Raw genomic sequence first — 17,332 nt, 5'->3', positions numbered from 1 at the left:
TGTACCAGAGGCTAAGCCAAGGCTTCCCACCTGGATTAGTTCCCAGCACAGCCGGGAAGCTCCGCCTGAAAAGGGCTGGGGCCAAGTATCTGTCACTCTACCCAATTTCAGCCCATGATTGGATGATCTTAGCTGTCAGTCACGATGCAGAGGCGGGCCTGGAGCCCATCCATCCGGGAAGCTGGAGCAACTGTCCAATCAGTGCGCAGAGGAAGAGGGAGGGCGGGCTTCCGCAATCTCGCTGGCTGTTCTTCCTTACGGACTGGGCTAGTCCTTCTCCAGTCGAGTTCTCTGCTCCGGTAACCCAGGTGATTCTGCCGCTGCTGGTGTCCCCGGGGATCTCGGGTGCCCGGAGGTTCCTCCAGAGGACGCTGGGCACCACGGAAGCCAAAAATGGTGAGTTTGCGACCAGGGCTGGAGGTGCAGGGTCAGCACCTGCCTTGGGGCCCGGCGCGGGGGTGAGCTGCGGAGGGTGGAGGAGTCCACGCTCTCGGGTGGCCCTGGGCCCTGTCCCCTGGTTCCCTGGGTTTGGAAGGGCGGCTCAGGTCCCTGGTGTCCCCTTTGCTCCCTACTGGTGGCCCGACCCACGCTTCCCAACGTGGAGGAAGCAGGGCCACAAATGCACCCTCCTACTCCCAGGGGAGCTCCTCCGGAGGCTGCTGTAGGTCCCCCAAATTGCAGGCGCCTCCTGCCTCTAAAACCCACCTTCCCATCTATTGAAATATTGAAAAGAATCTTCCTTTCCCCCCTCCCTTCCTCCCTCCTTCCTTTCCTCCCTCCCTCCTTCCTTCCCTCCCTTCCTTCCCTTCCTTCCTCCCTCTCTCCTTCCTCCCTCCCTCCTTCCTCCCTCCCTCCCTCCTTCCTTCCTCCCTCCCTCCTTCCTTCCTTCCTCCCTCCCTCCCTCCCTCCTTCCTTCCTTCCTTCCTCCCTCCCTCCCTCCCTCCTTTCTTCCTTTCCTCCCTCCCTCCCTCCTTCCTTTCCTCCCTCCCTCCTTCCTTTCCTCCCTCCCTCCTTCTCTTTTTTCCTCCCTCCCTCCCCAGCCATAACTTTTGATCTTCCTGATTCAGCCTCCCACATATCTGGAATGACAGGCCTGTGCCACTGTCCCTGGCAAGAAGGACACTTTTGAAAGCATTTGTTTTCCATTTGTGAATATTATACTTGAGGAGAAAGAATAATCACTTAACACTTCGTTGTGTTTGCTCAAAATAACTGCTTTAAAAGGAATAAAGTCGTTGTTTATAGATCCCAGGGATATGGAATCCTGGGCTCCATCAATAGAGTATAACTGCTCCCTTTTCTGATAGTCCATGATGTAGAGTCACCCCAGTCGTGTAGTCCCGTAAGCACACAGGGTAATAATGATGTAGGGACAAAGGAGGCAAGACACTGAAGATAGCCAGAAACAGTTTAATCTGGCTTCAGCCAGTCTCAGAGGGCACTGCTTTTGCTGTAATCAATCAATCCATCCCCTGAACCCCAAGTTCAGGTGGTTTCAGAATCTTATACCCAGCATGTAAGGGGAGGGACTCAGAAGTTCACATTGTAATACTGACACCCACAAATAACTCTCAGACAACACAGTCTCTTTCCAGTTAAGCCTTTATTGCTGGCCAGTGGCAGACACTCTGCTCTCAAAACAATGAGATGGTCAGAGTGGTGCCACTGCCTTCATTTGGCTCCATATTTAAGCACAAAAACCACAAATGGGACGTTTGGGGTTCAGGCAATGCCAGCAAGCTGGAAAGTTGTAGTCAGTTAGTCCCCAGTTGGTACCATAGGTTTCTGTGTTCTTGGGGGATTTTCATGAACAAAAGAATGCATACTGCCCCAGTCATGACCTTTTTGAGTGTCATAGCTGAGTTCACAAAATGGAGTCGCCATAGTCAAGTTGTCACATCACACACATAAAAGCATCTTTTTCTTTCTCTGTTCTGGGCAAGTTAACCCTTCAAGGACAGCACCTGAGAAAGGGAGAGTTTCTTCTCCCCTTTCTTTCCTCCCCCACCAGCTGTTTCCATGGAGCCCAGTTGGTGACTTCTCTGTGAAGCCCAGCTCAAGGCCAGAGGCCTTGTTTTCACATTTCTATGAACTACTATACTGGATACAAGTGTGTAAAACTAGTAAGGGAAGTTTGAGTCCAGCACTTGGAGTGCTAATTTCTTTCATACTAGAGGCCCAGTAAAATAGGGCAACACAAAAATAGGAAGTTTGTCTACACTGAACTTTTTTGTGGTCACTCTTTTGTGGAGAGTTCTAAAATTAGCCATGGTGAAGATTTCTGGAGAAACCCAGTTAACATTTGCTGTGAAAAAAGGGGATGCCACTATAATAATGTCTGATTCATTTGCTGTCCTTCATCCCCAGCTCTTTTCTATATGATTTTCAGAAAGGATCTGGCTATGTTGCCCAGCCTGGCCTGAAAGTTGTGATCCTCCTGCCTCAGCTTCCCAAGCTGTTGGGATTAAAGGCATTGACAACCCCAGCTACAGAAAATAGTTCATTTAAACTGAAATATTAACGACCATACTAAGGAACATGGATTCAAGTTACCTGAATGATGTATGTGTCCCTCTTTTCTTTCTTTCTTTCTTTCTTTCTTTCTTTCTTTCTTTCTTTCTTTCTTTCTTTTCTTTCTTTCTTTCTTTCTTTCTTTCTTTCTTTCTTTCTTTTCTTTTCTTTCTTTCTTTCTTTCTTTCTTTCTTTCTTTCTTTCTTTCTTTCTTTCTTTCTTTCTTCTTTCTTTTCTTTCTTTCTTTCTTCTACCAGGGATTGAACCCAGGGCCACTTAAACACTGAGCCACATCGCCATCCCTTTTTACATTGTATTTTCAGATGTGATCTCACTAAGTTCCTTATGGTCTCACTAAGTTGCTGAGGCTGGCTTTAAATATAGCAATCCTCCTACCTTAGCCTCTCAAGCTGCTGGTATTACAGTTGTGTGCCACTGTGCCTGGCCTACATGAACTTCTATAAAAGGAACTTGTGTATCACTACATTAACCAATTGCTTTGGTGGGAACATCAGATTGATGGGGTACAGAAAATAAAATAGAGAAAATTTCTTCTCTATGTCTGTTATTGCATTCCGAGCTTTGGTAGGTTTTGGAGACTAGGCATCTGGTAAGGTTAGTGATATATTCTGAGAAGTTTCAAGAATTGTGGTCTGATACAGAAATCAAGATAATTGGCTATGAAAGGACTTAAGATCGCCCAAGATAATTATTGCTCTCCATACAGAACCCTGCCTTTCCACCCTCATGGTGGTCTGGTTGGCCAAAGTCAAGTACTTTGAAGGTTCTTTGATGTAGATGCAACTGTATAGAGAATGTGAGTTTACAGCTTCTCCTTTTATCTTCCTTAGGTGTAGACACCATGTCAGATGTCTTGGGAAGAGGTTCCCTTTAAACACCTCACAGGGTCCCATATCCTCAGCCACTGTCCTCTGCTGGAGCTTCCACAAAGTGCCCACAGCTGCCCTGGTCCCTGCAGGGTGAACAGAACTTCAGGCCCTGGGTCAGCTCCTCCTAGAGGACAGCCTGAGGTGTGGGGTGCAGCCTCTCAGGGAAGCTGCTGGGGCCTCTGGGTTGAGGAATCTCCTGGAACAGGCCTCATCTAGACAGCTACGTCCTTGGGACCTTGTTTTTCCGAAGCCCTGTTCCCATTCCTTGAAGACAGGTGGACAGTCAGCCTGTGGATGCTGGTGCTGAGGGTCCAGGTCACCAGTGACTCCTGCCCTTTCAGTCACACAGTGTGAAGGGGCGCAACCTCTCCCAGAGCATAAGGACCACCCACCCCAGTGCAGAGCTGTGTAAATCTGAAAGTCTCATAGACTGGAGTCATGGTCCAGGTTCATGGGAGAGTGATCCTGGAGGGAGCAGGTCCCAGGTGTCAGGGACCTTTTCTGCCCCTTGAGCCTGACACATGTGTGCTCCCTCAGCACCAAAGTTCTCTGTGTATCACTTTGAAATGTTGTATTCACTTATCTGAGGCCCAGGTTTATTTATTCAGAGCCAAATGGGATAGACTATTATTAAAGAGATAAGAAAGAAGTGGATTTTAAAAAGTCTAGTTACATTTCCATTGTTACAAATCCCAACTTACAGCCAGTTGCAGTGGTGCACACCTGTGATCCTTCCTGCTCCAGAGGCTAATCAGGAGTGTTGTAAATTTGAGGGCAGCCTTAGCAACTTATCCAGGCCTTATGCAACCTGGTGAGACTGCATCTCAAAATAAAATATAAAAATGACTGGGGATGTGGATCAGTAGTAAAATGTCTCTGGTTTTCATCTCGGGGGTATCAAAAGAAAAAAAAAGGAATGAAAATGAAAACATCTAATTACCTAATTTACCTTTTGCTACCCCTGAGTATGTACAGAAAGTTTGTTAGATTCAATCTTGTCTTTTCAGTGATTTCAAATTGAAATCCAACCCTAGATTCCAAAATGCCACGTAAGATACAGAGAAACTCTGTCTTGCATTATTGCTGCAGAATTTGAGTCCAATTCTACAAAAATAGTGGTGGATAACTTTATGAATGTGATTTCATGAAAACTAGTATCTGTCCTTCAGAAGGTGATGACAAAGGGATGACAGTTTTTTCACTGTTGTTGTCTGGACTTGGCAGGTTCATGTTAACTGTGTTTTTTTGGTATCAGGCATGGAACCCAGAGTTGCTTATCCACCAGCCCCTTTTCAATTCTTTGTTTTGGTACAGAGTCTTGTTACATAGCCGAGGGCCTCAGACTCCTGAGCCGCTGGGGTTACAGCTGTGCACCATCACACCTGTCTTCATTGTAAATTTTAAGGACAATTTTGGCAATACCTGAAATATCCAAGTATGATCATTTAATCACTGAATATCAGTGAATTAGTAAATGACACTCATTTTCTGGAAAGGGGAGATACATGTGTCTAAATAAGGGTGCTGATCCCCTCAAGAGCACTCCCACTATGTCACCTGATTCCTGTTCCCTCCTAAATGCATCATCCTAGGGCCACCTCTTTGGGAGCTGGCCTTTTACCTTATGAAATTTGGGAGCAACATAAATGCTCTTTCTCCATTCTCTCTGTCCTGTACAACATTTTGGCTGGTCTTAGATACAGTCTATTATTTTTTAGATGTAGTTTTTCTTATGTTTACCTCCAAAATAACAGGAAATCATGCCCTAAATTTCACAGAATTTACTGAAATGCTCTGTGTTTTTTAAGAGAGTGTAGATCATGGGAATATTCAATCTTCTTTGTGAGAAAGTGTGTTGTCTTTCCATTGATTTTGTTGTGTTTTATGCCTCTAATTGTGTACCTTTTGTATTATAATCATTTTTATCTCTCATTACTTGTATTTCAGTGTGTGTGTGTGTTTCGCCTGCTTGAGATTTATCCAAGGGAGGGCCACATACATGCTTGGCACGTTTTCTACTACCGAGCTACTCTCCAGCCCAAGAGAATTAGTATTGTAGACTGTTGTTTATTTATTTGCTTACTTATTGAGTGCTGGGGATTGATGCCATGGACTTGTTCATGCTTAGTTATCCTCCAGAAATGAATTTGTATTAGTGAGCAGCGTTCTGGCGGTGGGCAAGTGATTTACAGGGGAGTAAACCTACAGGCACTTGACCACTGAGCAAATTCTCAGCCCTTCTTCTTATTTATTTATTATTTCTTTTACTTTTCTTTTTTTTATATTTTGTATAGATGGAGATAGACAGAATACATTTTTTTTTTTTTGCTTATTTTTCTGTGGTGCTGAGGATCATACCCAGTGCCTCACACGTTAGCAAGTGCTCTGCCACTTAGATACAGTGCCCGACCCCCTTTTTATTTTTGATGAAAACCAGTCTCACTAAATTTCTGAGTGTCTTGCTAAGTTGCTGAGACTGACCTCAAACTTTTGCCATTTCTCTGCCTTGACCTCCCTAGTGGCTGAAATTACAGATGCACACCTCTACACCAGCAGTTGGAATGAGTTTTGAAGAATTATAATCCAAATTTTTCCAGATGAAAATAGTATTCACAATCAGTTTCCATGCTTTTGCTCATAAATTTGTAACTATGACTCTTCCTCTTTGCTTTATTTTTGCATCATTATGAAAAAGGTACTTAGCATATAATATTGTTTCTTAAGTATATATTTGTAAAACTCCATGGCTTGGTAGTTTATTTATTAGATAAACTTTGTTTTTATGAGCAATTTTAGGCTTACATAGTTTATTAGTCAGTGTTCTCTAGAGGAACAGTATCAAGAGGAAGTGTGATTATAAAAGGGGACTTATTAGATTGGCCTACTTGACCCGAAGCTGGATGTCCACAGTGGCCATCTGCAGCTGGAGAGCTTGAGAAGCAATAGCTACAGAGTCGAAGAGGCTGAGGCCTCAGAACAAGAGGGATCAATGGTGCTGCTGTAGTCCAGACCAAAGGTTCTGGAAACTCCCTGGAGAATCACTGTAAGAGTCCACTTTGGGAGAGTGAAGAAGACAGAGCCTGATATCCTCAGGCCATTGCAGCAGCCATCAAGAACCCATTTAGGGGGTTGGGGATGTGGCTCAAGTGGTAGCGTGCTCCCATGGCATGCGTCCGGCCTGGGTTCGATCCTCAGCACCACATACAAACAAAGATGTTGTGTCCACTGAAAACTAAAATAAATAAATATTAAAAAAAGAAGAAGAAGAAGAACCCATTGAGAAGAAAGGAGCTTGCTCTGCTGCTGCTTCCTTCTTCTTCCAACTTTTGTTCCACCCAAGACAGGGTCCTATTGGATGGTGGTGCCTACCTTAAGGAGGTTCTTCAGTTTGGTTCACTGTTCCACATGCCAATCATGTTTAGACACATCCTGATGGACACTCCCAGAAGCTGATTAATCATCGTTATCTTTTAATCCAATCAAGATGACAATTAAATGTGCCATTACTCACCCCTTCTCTCCAGCTGGTACTCTCCACTGTTTTCAACATATTGCATTGGTGTAGGTTGTTTGTTAGTTACTAAACCAGGGTTGAACATTTGATAAAGAGAATGGATGAAGCAACATGTTATGATAAGCCAAAGTTCATCCTTTACCTTAGGGTTCCTTGTCTGTGTGATGTGATTGTGTGTCATGTAATTTAAAAGATAATGTCATACAGAAGAGTTTCACTGCTCTGGGAATCCTGTGTTCCCCCTGTTCATCACTCCTCCTCATTGCTCCCTCCCTCTCTGCTCCCTGAGTCCCTGGCACCCATCAGTTCTGCTACTGCATGTATAATGTTGTCTTTTCCAGAATGTTCTTGACTTGGAATCTTACTGTACTTGGCCATTTCAAACTGACTTCTCTCACTTACCAGTCTGCCTTTAAGTGTGCTGTATCTTTCTAGGCTGCAGAGGTCATTTTCTGGGTGATGTTCTTTGATGTGGTTAAACTGCAGCTTCTCCATTATTGAAAGGTGCATCTTCCTTGCGTCTAGCTTTGGGCAGTTCTGGATATGGCTGCTGTAGTCACTGAAGTGTGGGCTTCTGTGCCCATAATTTTCACATCATTTGCATAGACACCTGGAGTGTGATGGCTTGATTGTACAGTTTTTTGCATTTATTTATTTATTTAGAGAGGTGAGAGAGAGAGACAGAGAAACAGAGAGAATTTTTAATATTTATTTTTTAGTTTTTGGCAGACACAGCATCTTTGTTTGTATGTGGTGCTGAGGATCGAACCCGGGCCGCATGCATGCCAGGCGAGCGTGCTACCACTTGAGCCACATCCCCAGCCCAGTTTTTTGCATTTGTGATTAAATTTTGCATTTATGATTATGAGCATCATTCATAGTTTTCTTTTCTATTTAATACTTTTCTTTATCTACTTAATTTGGATAATATGGTAACTTATGCCTCAGAAAGAAATAGGAGGTGTTAACTCAGCTTCTATGTTCTGGAAATAAAAAAATTAGAAAATTGGTGGCAGTTCTTAAGTGTCTCATGGAAGCCTGTTTGAGATGTCAGAGCCTTTCCTTGCCTTTTTGGGTAGTAATTAGTTATTGAGTCTGTTTTTTTCAGCAGCCATGGGCTCATTTGTTTTGTGTATTCCCCTTGTGTGTAAGTTGTAGGAGATTGTCTCTCTCAAAGAAATGGTTCAGTTTCTGCAAGTTTCTAATTTGTGTCAAGCACGTTTATGATAATCTTCAATTCCAATGCATTGTTGATGATGACACTTTCAAATCTGTTAGTAGGTTTTCAGTCCTCTTTGCTTTTTTCTTTAATTTTTTGTATATTTTATACTTTTATTTCTTTCTATTTATGTGTCAGTGAGGATTGAACCCACTTTCTCCCAAGCACTAGGCAAACACTCTTCCACTGAGTAACAACCCCAGTCCCTGTCCTCTGTATTCTTAGCCTTATGTCAGTTTATCAGCTATGCTAATGTTCATGAAGAACTTGATTTTGCAGACTGTGGATTTCCTGGTTGCAGTTTCATCAACACCTTCTCTGTTACCTTCCTGTGGTTAATTTAGGTTTCCTTGCTCTTCTTTCTCTGGTTTCTTGAAGCAGCAGTTTCAATGATTGCTTTTAGCTCCTTTTCAGAAATGTGTGTTTGATCACTTAGATACCAATACAGCACCATATCTGGTGCTCTCTATGAATTTCCCATGATGGACTTTTACATTGTATTCCTTAAAAATGTTCACCTTGGTGCTGGGGATGTGGCTTAAGCGGTAGCATGCTCACCTGGCATGTGTGCGGCCTGGGTTCAATCCTCAGCACCACGTACAAACAAAGATCTTGTGTCCGCCAAAAACTAAATAATAATGATAAAAACAACAACAACAAAAATGGTCACCTTTTCTCTTGAGTCACCTCTTTGTCCTGTATTTGTTTAGAGTCCTGTGTTTCAGGTCCCCTTCCCTGGAGGCTCTTCAGCTGCTTCTGATCTGATTTCTGCTTTAGCTCCCATGTTCTTTGAGCATACATGGGATTTCACTTGTAGTGTAGCACTTGTAGGGGTGTGGCTTACTTCATGTGAAGTGTTGATGTGACCCTGAGACCTCAGTGTCCTTCCCCTTTGGTTGAAGCCCATGAAGCCCTCCTGTCTCCATCATTGTCATCACAGAGGTAGGCTGCTGTCTCTGGGTGTAATTGTGCATTCTTGATTGTTTGGAGTGGTTCTGTATGTTTTCAGTCCCTGAGTATGGTTCTGTGTCAGTGGCAGGGACATTTTCTTTTTGCCTGTTCCATCACGGTGCAGACATCATAGCATGCTTACAGATGTGAATGGTGGCCTTTACACACCCAGACTGTGTGGCATAGTTCAGGATTCTGGGCTAGAAACTTGTTGCTTTACCACACTCTGGAAGAGCTTCTGCCTTAGGTGTGTTTGCAGCACCATTCCTACACCCAGGATGAATGTCCTTCACAACAGACAACCATTGCACATGTGGCCCAACATTGATCAAAATGTCCTCAAACAGAGCATTGGTATGTGTCTCATGACTGTACATTATGGTAGTGAACCAGCTGCTGTTAAGAAGAGTTTGAGAGTCATTGGACATTCATTGTTGCTATGAGACTTAGAAAAATAGTGCCTGCTGTTTATTAAGAAGATTCTTTTGAGAGTTATAAAACTTTGTAAGACTGTCATTTGGACAAGGTGACATTTTTGGGTCATCGAGTTATTTCTAAGACGTGCCATCTTTCACTTACTCGATCTGGTTTTACAGTAACTACAGGAAATTATAAAATTATTGTGTTTATTAATAAATAAACTAATCAAATAGAGAACTCATGTTTTGGTCATTTAATAGTAAGCTAGTTGACTAATTTGTTCTTGAGTAAAGCACCTGTAAACTTCTAGTTGTTCTTAGTGTAATCACACAGGATGAGCTCAATCTCCAGTTAACACATTGTGACAACTTGTGTGAAAAGTTGTCAAAATGTTGTCTGTGAAGGAATCTCCTTAGTGACCCCATGCCCAGAGAGTGTGGGTGGTGGCTGGTTCTAGGCATTTCTTTAAGTATGGAACAATAGACTTTCAGAGGAAACAAGACATCAGTAAATTCCATGTTATCTATATTATTCTTGTAGGTACACGGAGCCACCAGAATGTCTCTCAAATGCTTAGTTTCATGATTCCTGCAATTTCCTACTCAACACCTTTCTTTTCTAAAGATCACTACTATCAGAAGTGCTTATATTAGGTCTGTACCACACAGGACGATTCTAGAACATGTAATAGAGGTGAAACCAATAGAGAAGTTAGGAGTGATCTGGGAGTCTGTCTTACTTCCTGTGAACTCACCAAAGGAAGGGTATAAATCACTATGATGCTTGGCTTCTGAGGAGCCAATTTCTAGTGTTGGAATGGGTGTAAGAAATTGACTGCAGGAAAGATTTGATGGACCAAATCATGGAATTAATCAGAATTTCAGAGAATCCTGTGGACACCAAGCATTTTGAGTACATATTTCTTCTGCTGTCATTCTCTCCTGACCTCCAGTAAACATTTGTGGAATATTTTAGATCTCAGTGACCTTTGAGGATGTGGCTGTGAACTTCACCCAGGAGGAATGGGCATTGCTGGATCCTTCCCAGAGGAACCTTTACAGAGATGTGATGCTGGAAGTCTTCAGAAACCTGGCTTTTATAGGTAATAATGATTTTTTTTTTAAATCAAATAGAGAACTCATGTTTATTTTGGTCATTTGTACAGAACATGAGAAGGGAATCCATTGTAGAATTATTGCAGCATAAAAGGCACCTACAAGTTTGGCAAAGCATTTCTGTCTCCTAAAAATTCATAAATATTGTTCTGGTTTCTCATTTTAGAAAACAAATGGCATGAAAAAAACATTGAAGATGAGATCAAAAATTCCGAGATCATTCTAAGGTAATTGTGCTCACAAGAGGAGTTCTTGAGGGAATGTGAGAATGTCATATAATTTTTAAAACAGACCAACCCAAGAAGTATGCACAATTTGAAATGTATTTATTCTTATAAGAGTTTTTTTTTTTTTTACTAGAAATATATACTTAACTTTAACAGATATTCAGTCTTTTCCAAGTACTTGGCATGCCAAAAGTTTATAAAATTGCATGTGAATATCACTATTTAGATAATTAGCATAGGGAAGCTGCATTGCAAAGGAATGTTTCCTTTCAATATCTTGAGTTTCAGGCAATTTGAACAAATCAGAAAACCTAGCCTTTACCTGATGTTGGTAGTAATGTAAGCCTAGGACCCATGAATAAATATAAAATCATGAATGAATCAAGCATTGATAATGTGCTGGTCATTCTTCAAAGAAGCCATGTGGTAAACTTCAATAGCCAAGAAGATAGTGTGGGGAAACTTTCAATGAGATTGCAGTTCTTAACTGGACAAAAAAAAAAAAATTAATAGAGTAAATCCATGTGGTTGTTATATGTGTGCCAAAGACTTCATATGCCCTTCATTCCTTCACAGGCAGATCACATCTCACCCTGAACACAAAAGCTACAAGCACGAGGAATGTGAAGAGAAGACATGTGAATTTAAACAGCACAGGCAATCCCTGGTTTCTCTCAAAAGTGTTCACACACAAATGTTAATACAAACTGGAGATGGACTCTATGAAAGTACAGTATGTGGGAACGTCCCCAGTTGTTCCAGTGACATTCAAAGGCATGAAGATACTCATACTGGGTGGCAACCCTATGAATATCAACAATGTGGTGAAGCCTCATCTTCTCCCACAGGTGTTCAAAGACACATGAGAACACAAAGTGGAGGTAAACCTTTTCAATGTGAGGTATGTGGGAAAGCCTTTCGTTTCTCCTCTTTATTTAGAAGACATGAAAGAATTCATTCTGGAAAGAAACTCTATCAATGTAAACAAGGTGGTCAAACCTTTATTTCACACACAAGTCCTCAAAGGCACAGGATCACACACATGGGGAATGCACGTTTCAAATGTAAGGTATGTGGGAAAGACTTTGCTTATCCTAGTTTACTTAGAATCCATCAGAGAACACATACTGGAGAGAAGCCTCATGATTGTAAGCAGTGTGGGAAAGCCTTTGCTAGCTCCAGTGACCTTCAAATACATGAAAGAACACATACTGCGGAGAAGCCCTATGAGTGTAATCAGTGTGGAAAAGCCTTTGCTACATCCAGTCACCTTCATTCACATGAAATAACCCATACTGGAGAAAAGCCCTATGAATGTAAGCAGTGTGGCAAAGCCTTTACTACATCCAGTTATCTTCAGATTCATAGAAGAACGCATACTGGAGAGAAGCCCTATGAATGTAAGCAGTGTGGCAAAGCCTTTGCTACATCCAGTTATCTTCAGATTCATAGAAGAACGCATACTGGAGAGAAGCCCTATGAATGTAAGCAGTGTGGCAATTTCTTTTCTAGTTCCAGTTACCTTTCCATACATGAAAAAAAACATACTGGAGAGAAGCCCTATGAATGTAAGCAGTGTGGCAAAGCCTTCACTCAGTCCTCTATACTTAACAGACATGAAAAAACTCATACTGGGGAGAAGCCGTATGAATGTCAACAATGTGGGAAAGCCTTCAGTACTTCTTCCTACCTTCAGACACATGAGCGGACTCATAGTGGGGAGAAGCCCTATGAATGTATGCAGTGTGGCAAAGCCTTTGCTACATCCACTTCCCTTCACATTCATGGAAGAACACATACAGGAGAGAAGCCCTTTGAATGTAAGCAGTGTGGAAAAGCCTTCAGTAGTTTCTCTGGCCTTCACTCACATAAAAAAATTCATACTGGAGAGAAGCCTTATGCTTGTAAGCAGTGTGGAAAAGCCTTTGCTAGGTCCAATAGCCTTCGCAGACATGAAAGAACACATACTGGGGAGAAGCCCTATGAATGTAAGCCCTGTGGCAAAGCCTTTACTAGATCCAGTGAGCTTCACTCACATGAAAAAACTCATACTGGAGAAAAGCCCTATGAATGTAAGCAGTGTGGGAAAGCCTTTGCTAGATCCCGTTTCCTTCAGATTCATAGAAGATCGCATACTGGAGAGAAGCCCTATGAGTGTAAGCAGTGTGGAAAAGCCTTCACTCGTTTCTCTGGCCTTCACTCACATAAAACAATTCATACTTCAGAGAAGCCTTATGCATGTAAGCAGTGTGGCAAAGCCTTCGCTCGTTCATCTGGCCTTCATTTACATAAAAAAATTCATACTGGAGAAAAGCATTATGCATGTAAGCAGTGTGGCAAAGCATTTGCTACATCCAGTAGCCTTCACAGACATAGAAGAACACATACTGGGGAGAAGCCCTATGAATGTAAGCAGTGTGGCAAAGCCTTTGCTAGATCCAATAGCCTTCACTCACATGAACAAACTCATACTGGCAAAAAGCCCTATGAGTGTGAGCAGTGTGGCAAAGCCTTTTCTACATCCAATTACCTTCAGGTTCATCGAAGAATGCATACTGGAGAGAAGCCCTATGAGTGTAAGCAGTGTGGCCAAGCCTTTGCTAGTTCCAGTGACCTTCAAAGACATGGAAGAACACATATCGGAGAGAAGCTCTATGGTTGTAAAATATGTGGAAAAGCATTTGTTACATCTGCTCAGCTTCACTTACATGAAGCAACCCATAGTGCAGAGAAATCATAGTCATGAAAACAATTGGCAAAGTCTTCTGTTAATAAGCTTTCACTCATTAACATGTAAGAAGTTTTCTGTAGAAAAATTCTTAGAAAAAAAAAAAGAAAAATTCATTGAATGTGAAATATGGTAAATCAATATTTCTTGTCCAATTCAAAGAGAAGAAAGTGCTCACATGTTTGAATCTACCTATAGATAGTACTGGGGATTTAGTCTGCTGGTCATTTATTACTGAGCCATAGTGAAGGCGATTTCCCACTCACTGTCTTGACAGGGTCACAGTGACAATTAATGCTGGCAAAGCCACACTGGTTGGTGGGAATCTGAAACCATGAGACCCTTTTATTAAATAATTGGGACTTTTCATTTTCGTGCTTATGTTTCTGACAGGAGGCATGAGTGTGTTAAATGCCAAACAAATTAAATATCAGATGGCTAGACCATAACAGGTAGTTCATGCATTGAAGGCTGTTCTTCTTCCCCTCAGCATATCAAGGACAAAGTAGAAGGCTGTTCTTCTATCTCAGTACACTGAGGACAAATCTGATAATGGACAACAAACATCCTCTGAAAGGGCACCGCATTGATTATATCAACTAAAACCCAAGCTCATATTTCCAGCCTCTTAGAAAACCTAATCATTATGCTTATTTTACAAAGCCCACCATGTGTAGTCTCATTTTTGATTGAGGAAAGTTATATTATACACTTAGGAAAGTTAAAACATTTAAAGATATAATCTTCTCTTTTTATAAGCCCTTTTTTACTTTACATAGGGTTTTATGATGAATATAGTTAATATTGGCGGGAAGTGGACTGATGTTTACAACTTATTTATTTTAATTTTTTTAAAGAGAGAGCTAGAGAGAGAGAGAATTTTAATATTTATTGTTTAGTTATCAGCGGGTACAACATCTTTGTTTGTATGTGGTGCTGAGGATCGAACCCGGACCGCGAGCATGCTACCGCTTGAGCCACATCCCCAGCCCCACAACTTATTTTATATTGAGAAAAATTATAAAGATATGAGAACTAGTGCCCCTTGACTGAGAAACAAAGAAAGTCTTTGAGAAAGCAGCTCAACCAGTTTTATGAGAATAAATTTAGGAATTAATTTAAGTAGCTTTATAAGATATATTTTTACAACAATGTTAGAAATATTATCCTATTTACATTTTGGGGTTTAGAAATTCTTAAGTTTTTAGTTGTATGGGTTTCTGATATGTTTGAAGAATGATTTATAAACTTTAGGATATTTTAAGTATAAGATTTAAGGGGGCGTTTTTAGATGGGAATTTTAGATTAGAAATAAAGTAAAGGTGTACTTTAAATTTTAAGTTTAATGACAGGTTAGGAGACTTAGAATCTGGTTACGTAGTTTGGCATTAGTTAATAAGAAAATAGTAAATTTTGGGAAAATCTAAAAAATGTAAATTAGTGATGCATTTTATTAATGATTCTGTACTTTTAATAATTAAATAATTAAAGGTCATATCCTGGAAAAATGGAAATTCAATTGTTTTTTTTTTTTAATTATTTGAAATACTAGTTTTCTGCTCAGGTATTTTCTTCAATTTTCTTATGTATAATGCTTAGTATGCCTTTGTTTTTTTTTTTTTTTTTTTAAGAGAGAGTGAGAGAGGAGAGAGAGAGAGAATTTTTAATATTTATTTTTTAGTTTTTGGCGGACACAACATCTTTGTTGGTATGTGGTGCTGAGGATCGAACCGGGCCGCACGCATGCCAGGCGAGCACGCTACCGCTTGAGCCACATCCCCAGCCCCGAAATTCAATTGTATAATCAATGGCATATCTGAATCTCCAGTGATGAGAAAAATTGCAATAAAAGATCACCCAGAGAAAGCTGCATTAGCTCTCTCTCTGGAGATTGCTCCAATGGAATGACTCCTGTCTCATCTTTTTGTCAACACCACTCATCCTTCAGGACCCCAGCAGAGCCACAACCTTTTTCCCTTTTGTTTTGAGACAGGGACTTGCAGAGGTCCTTAGGGCCTTGCTTAGGTGCTGAGTTTGGCATCACAATTGTGATCCTTCTGCCTCAGACCCTGAGTCTCTGGGATTAAAGGCAAACACTACTAGGTCTAACTGAATAATGCTTTAAATGTGAAAAATTCGGAAAATCATTCCATTTTCCTTGTTGCCTTCAAAGTCATTTCACTCACACTGGAAAACAACCCTCAGCACGGGGAAGATTGGGTACATTCTGTCAGCTTCCCATCCTAGTCCCGCTTTCCTTCTTTTATACGAAAATACTCACAGAGAGAAGCCCTGAGAATGTGATTAATGTGGGAAGTCTTCTAATTTTCCCAGTTTTTTATAAGGTCTGAGAAGACTCTTCTTGAAAGATTCATGCCAAAATGAATAAATCATATGCAAGTAAGTGTTCAAGTGTTTCCGTTTTGTTCACTTGTATGAAAGGACTCATACTGTGGAAAATCCTGTGGAAAAGCCATGTGGGGCAGTATGCAGCTTTCATGGTTTCCTTCAAAGACATAAAGGGATTCACATCAGGAAAACCCTTCTGTTCTTTAAACAATGTGGTTACACTTTCACTTTTCCATGTTCTTTTTGAACATCATGGAAGAACTCACTCTGGGGAAAAGCCTTGTATATAAAAATGTGGTGAGACCTTCAGTTGTTTCAAATCCATCTAGACTTATATAGACTTGAGAATTTTTTATTTTAATTTCTTTTACTTTTTTTTTTTTTTTTTTGGTACCAGGGATATAACCCAGAGACACTTAACCACTGAGGCATATCCTACTTTTTTTAAATTTTTTTTTCAAATATTTAGACATGGTCTCACTGAATTGCTTAGGTCCTCACTATGTTGCTGAGGTTGACTTTGGACTTGTGATCCCCTGCCTCAGCCTGCTTTTTCAGTGGAATTACAGTCATGCAACCCCTTCAGCAAGAATCCTCTTTTTTTGAGAAAACCAGTGTAGGCGTGTAAAAAGGGTGTGTGCCTTCATTTCTTTCTATTCACAGGTAATGAGAATGCACCCTGGGTTGGATGTAGGAATTGTGTCAACATGAAGATGTGAAGGCAACATGTTTCTCCCAGTTAAATATCTCTTCTTTTTAGATTTAATTTTTCTGTCTGTATTTTTTGCATTTGCAGTCAACTATCCAATATGATAACATAATCTTATATTTACTTTGTATGTGTGTGCAAAATCTAGTGTGTAGTATGATTTTGTATGTAGAAGTATGCTATACAATAGTACAAAAGATTTGTACTTAAAATGTATTAACCTGTATTTGCAGCATTTTAATTCTGTTTTAGAGTTTTCATCTCTCTTCTTCCCTTGAGTCCATTTTCTCTCATCTTGCCCACTTTTATGACTTTTATATATGTTGTGACAAAATAAAAACTGTGAGAGGTTTTAAATATAATTACCAGGGTCATAGAGGAGAAAATAAACATTACTATTGTAATTATCATCATCATCATCACCACCACCACCATCCTCATATCTAAAGTGGCCAAGCCCTGATCCCATTCCTACCCCTTTTTATTTATTTATTAAGTTTTTATTGAAGTGCTTTTTAAATTCTTCCCAAGGGCCTCAGTATGTTGGTGAGGCTGGGTTTGAACTAGTGATTCTTATTCTATAGCCACTGGGATTACAGATGCGCTATCATGCCTGGCTCCTGGATGTTTCTTGAAACTTTGATGTAAATCAATATGTGCCTTCTTTCTGAGAGTTTCCAAGTCCTAATTGATTCAGAG

General features: G+C 40.8%; 1 protein-coding gene across 1 annotated transcript in view; it reads left to right on the top strand.

Annotated features, from left to right (window-relative positions):
• Positions 1-144: 144 nt before the first annotated feature.
• LOC308638964 (uncharacterized protein) overlaps positions 145-17,332 on the top strand; it is a gene marked incomplete at both ends in the record, with an annotated part of 72,494 nt that continues 55,306 nt past the window's right edge. Inside the window, 3 exons of the mRNA XM_081276892.1 lie at positions 145-201; positions 272-396; positions 3,363-3,462. Coding sequence (XP_081133018.1) covers positions 145-201; positions 272-396; positions 3,363-3,462 — 282 coding nt within the window. The remainder of the gene's footprint in view (positions 202-271; positions 397-3,362; positions 3,463-17,332) is intronic.

Source organism: Spermophilus citellus (assembly GCF_964194105.1).
Source record: "Spermophilus citellus genome assembly, chromosome: X".
Classification (NCBI taxonomy): Eukaryota; Metazoa; Chordata; class Mammalia; order Rodentia; family Sciuridae; genus Spermophilus; species Spermophilus citellus.
This window is presented reverse-complemented; position numbering and strand designations above follow the sequence as displayed.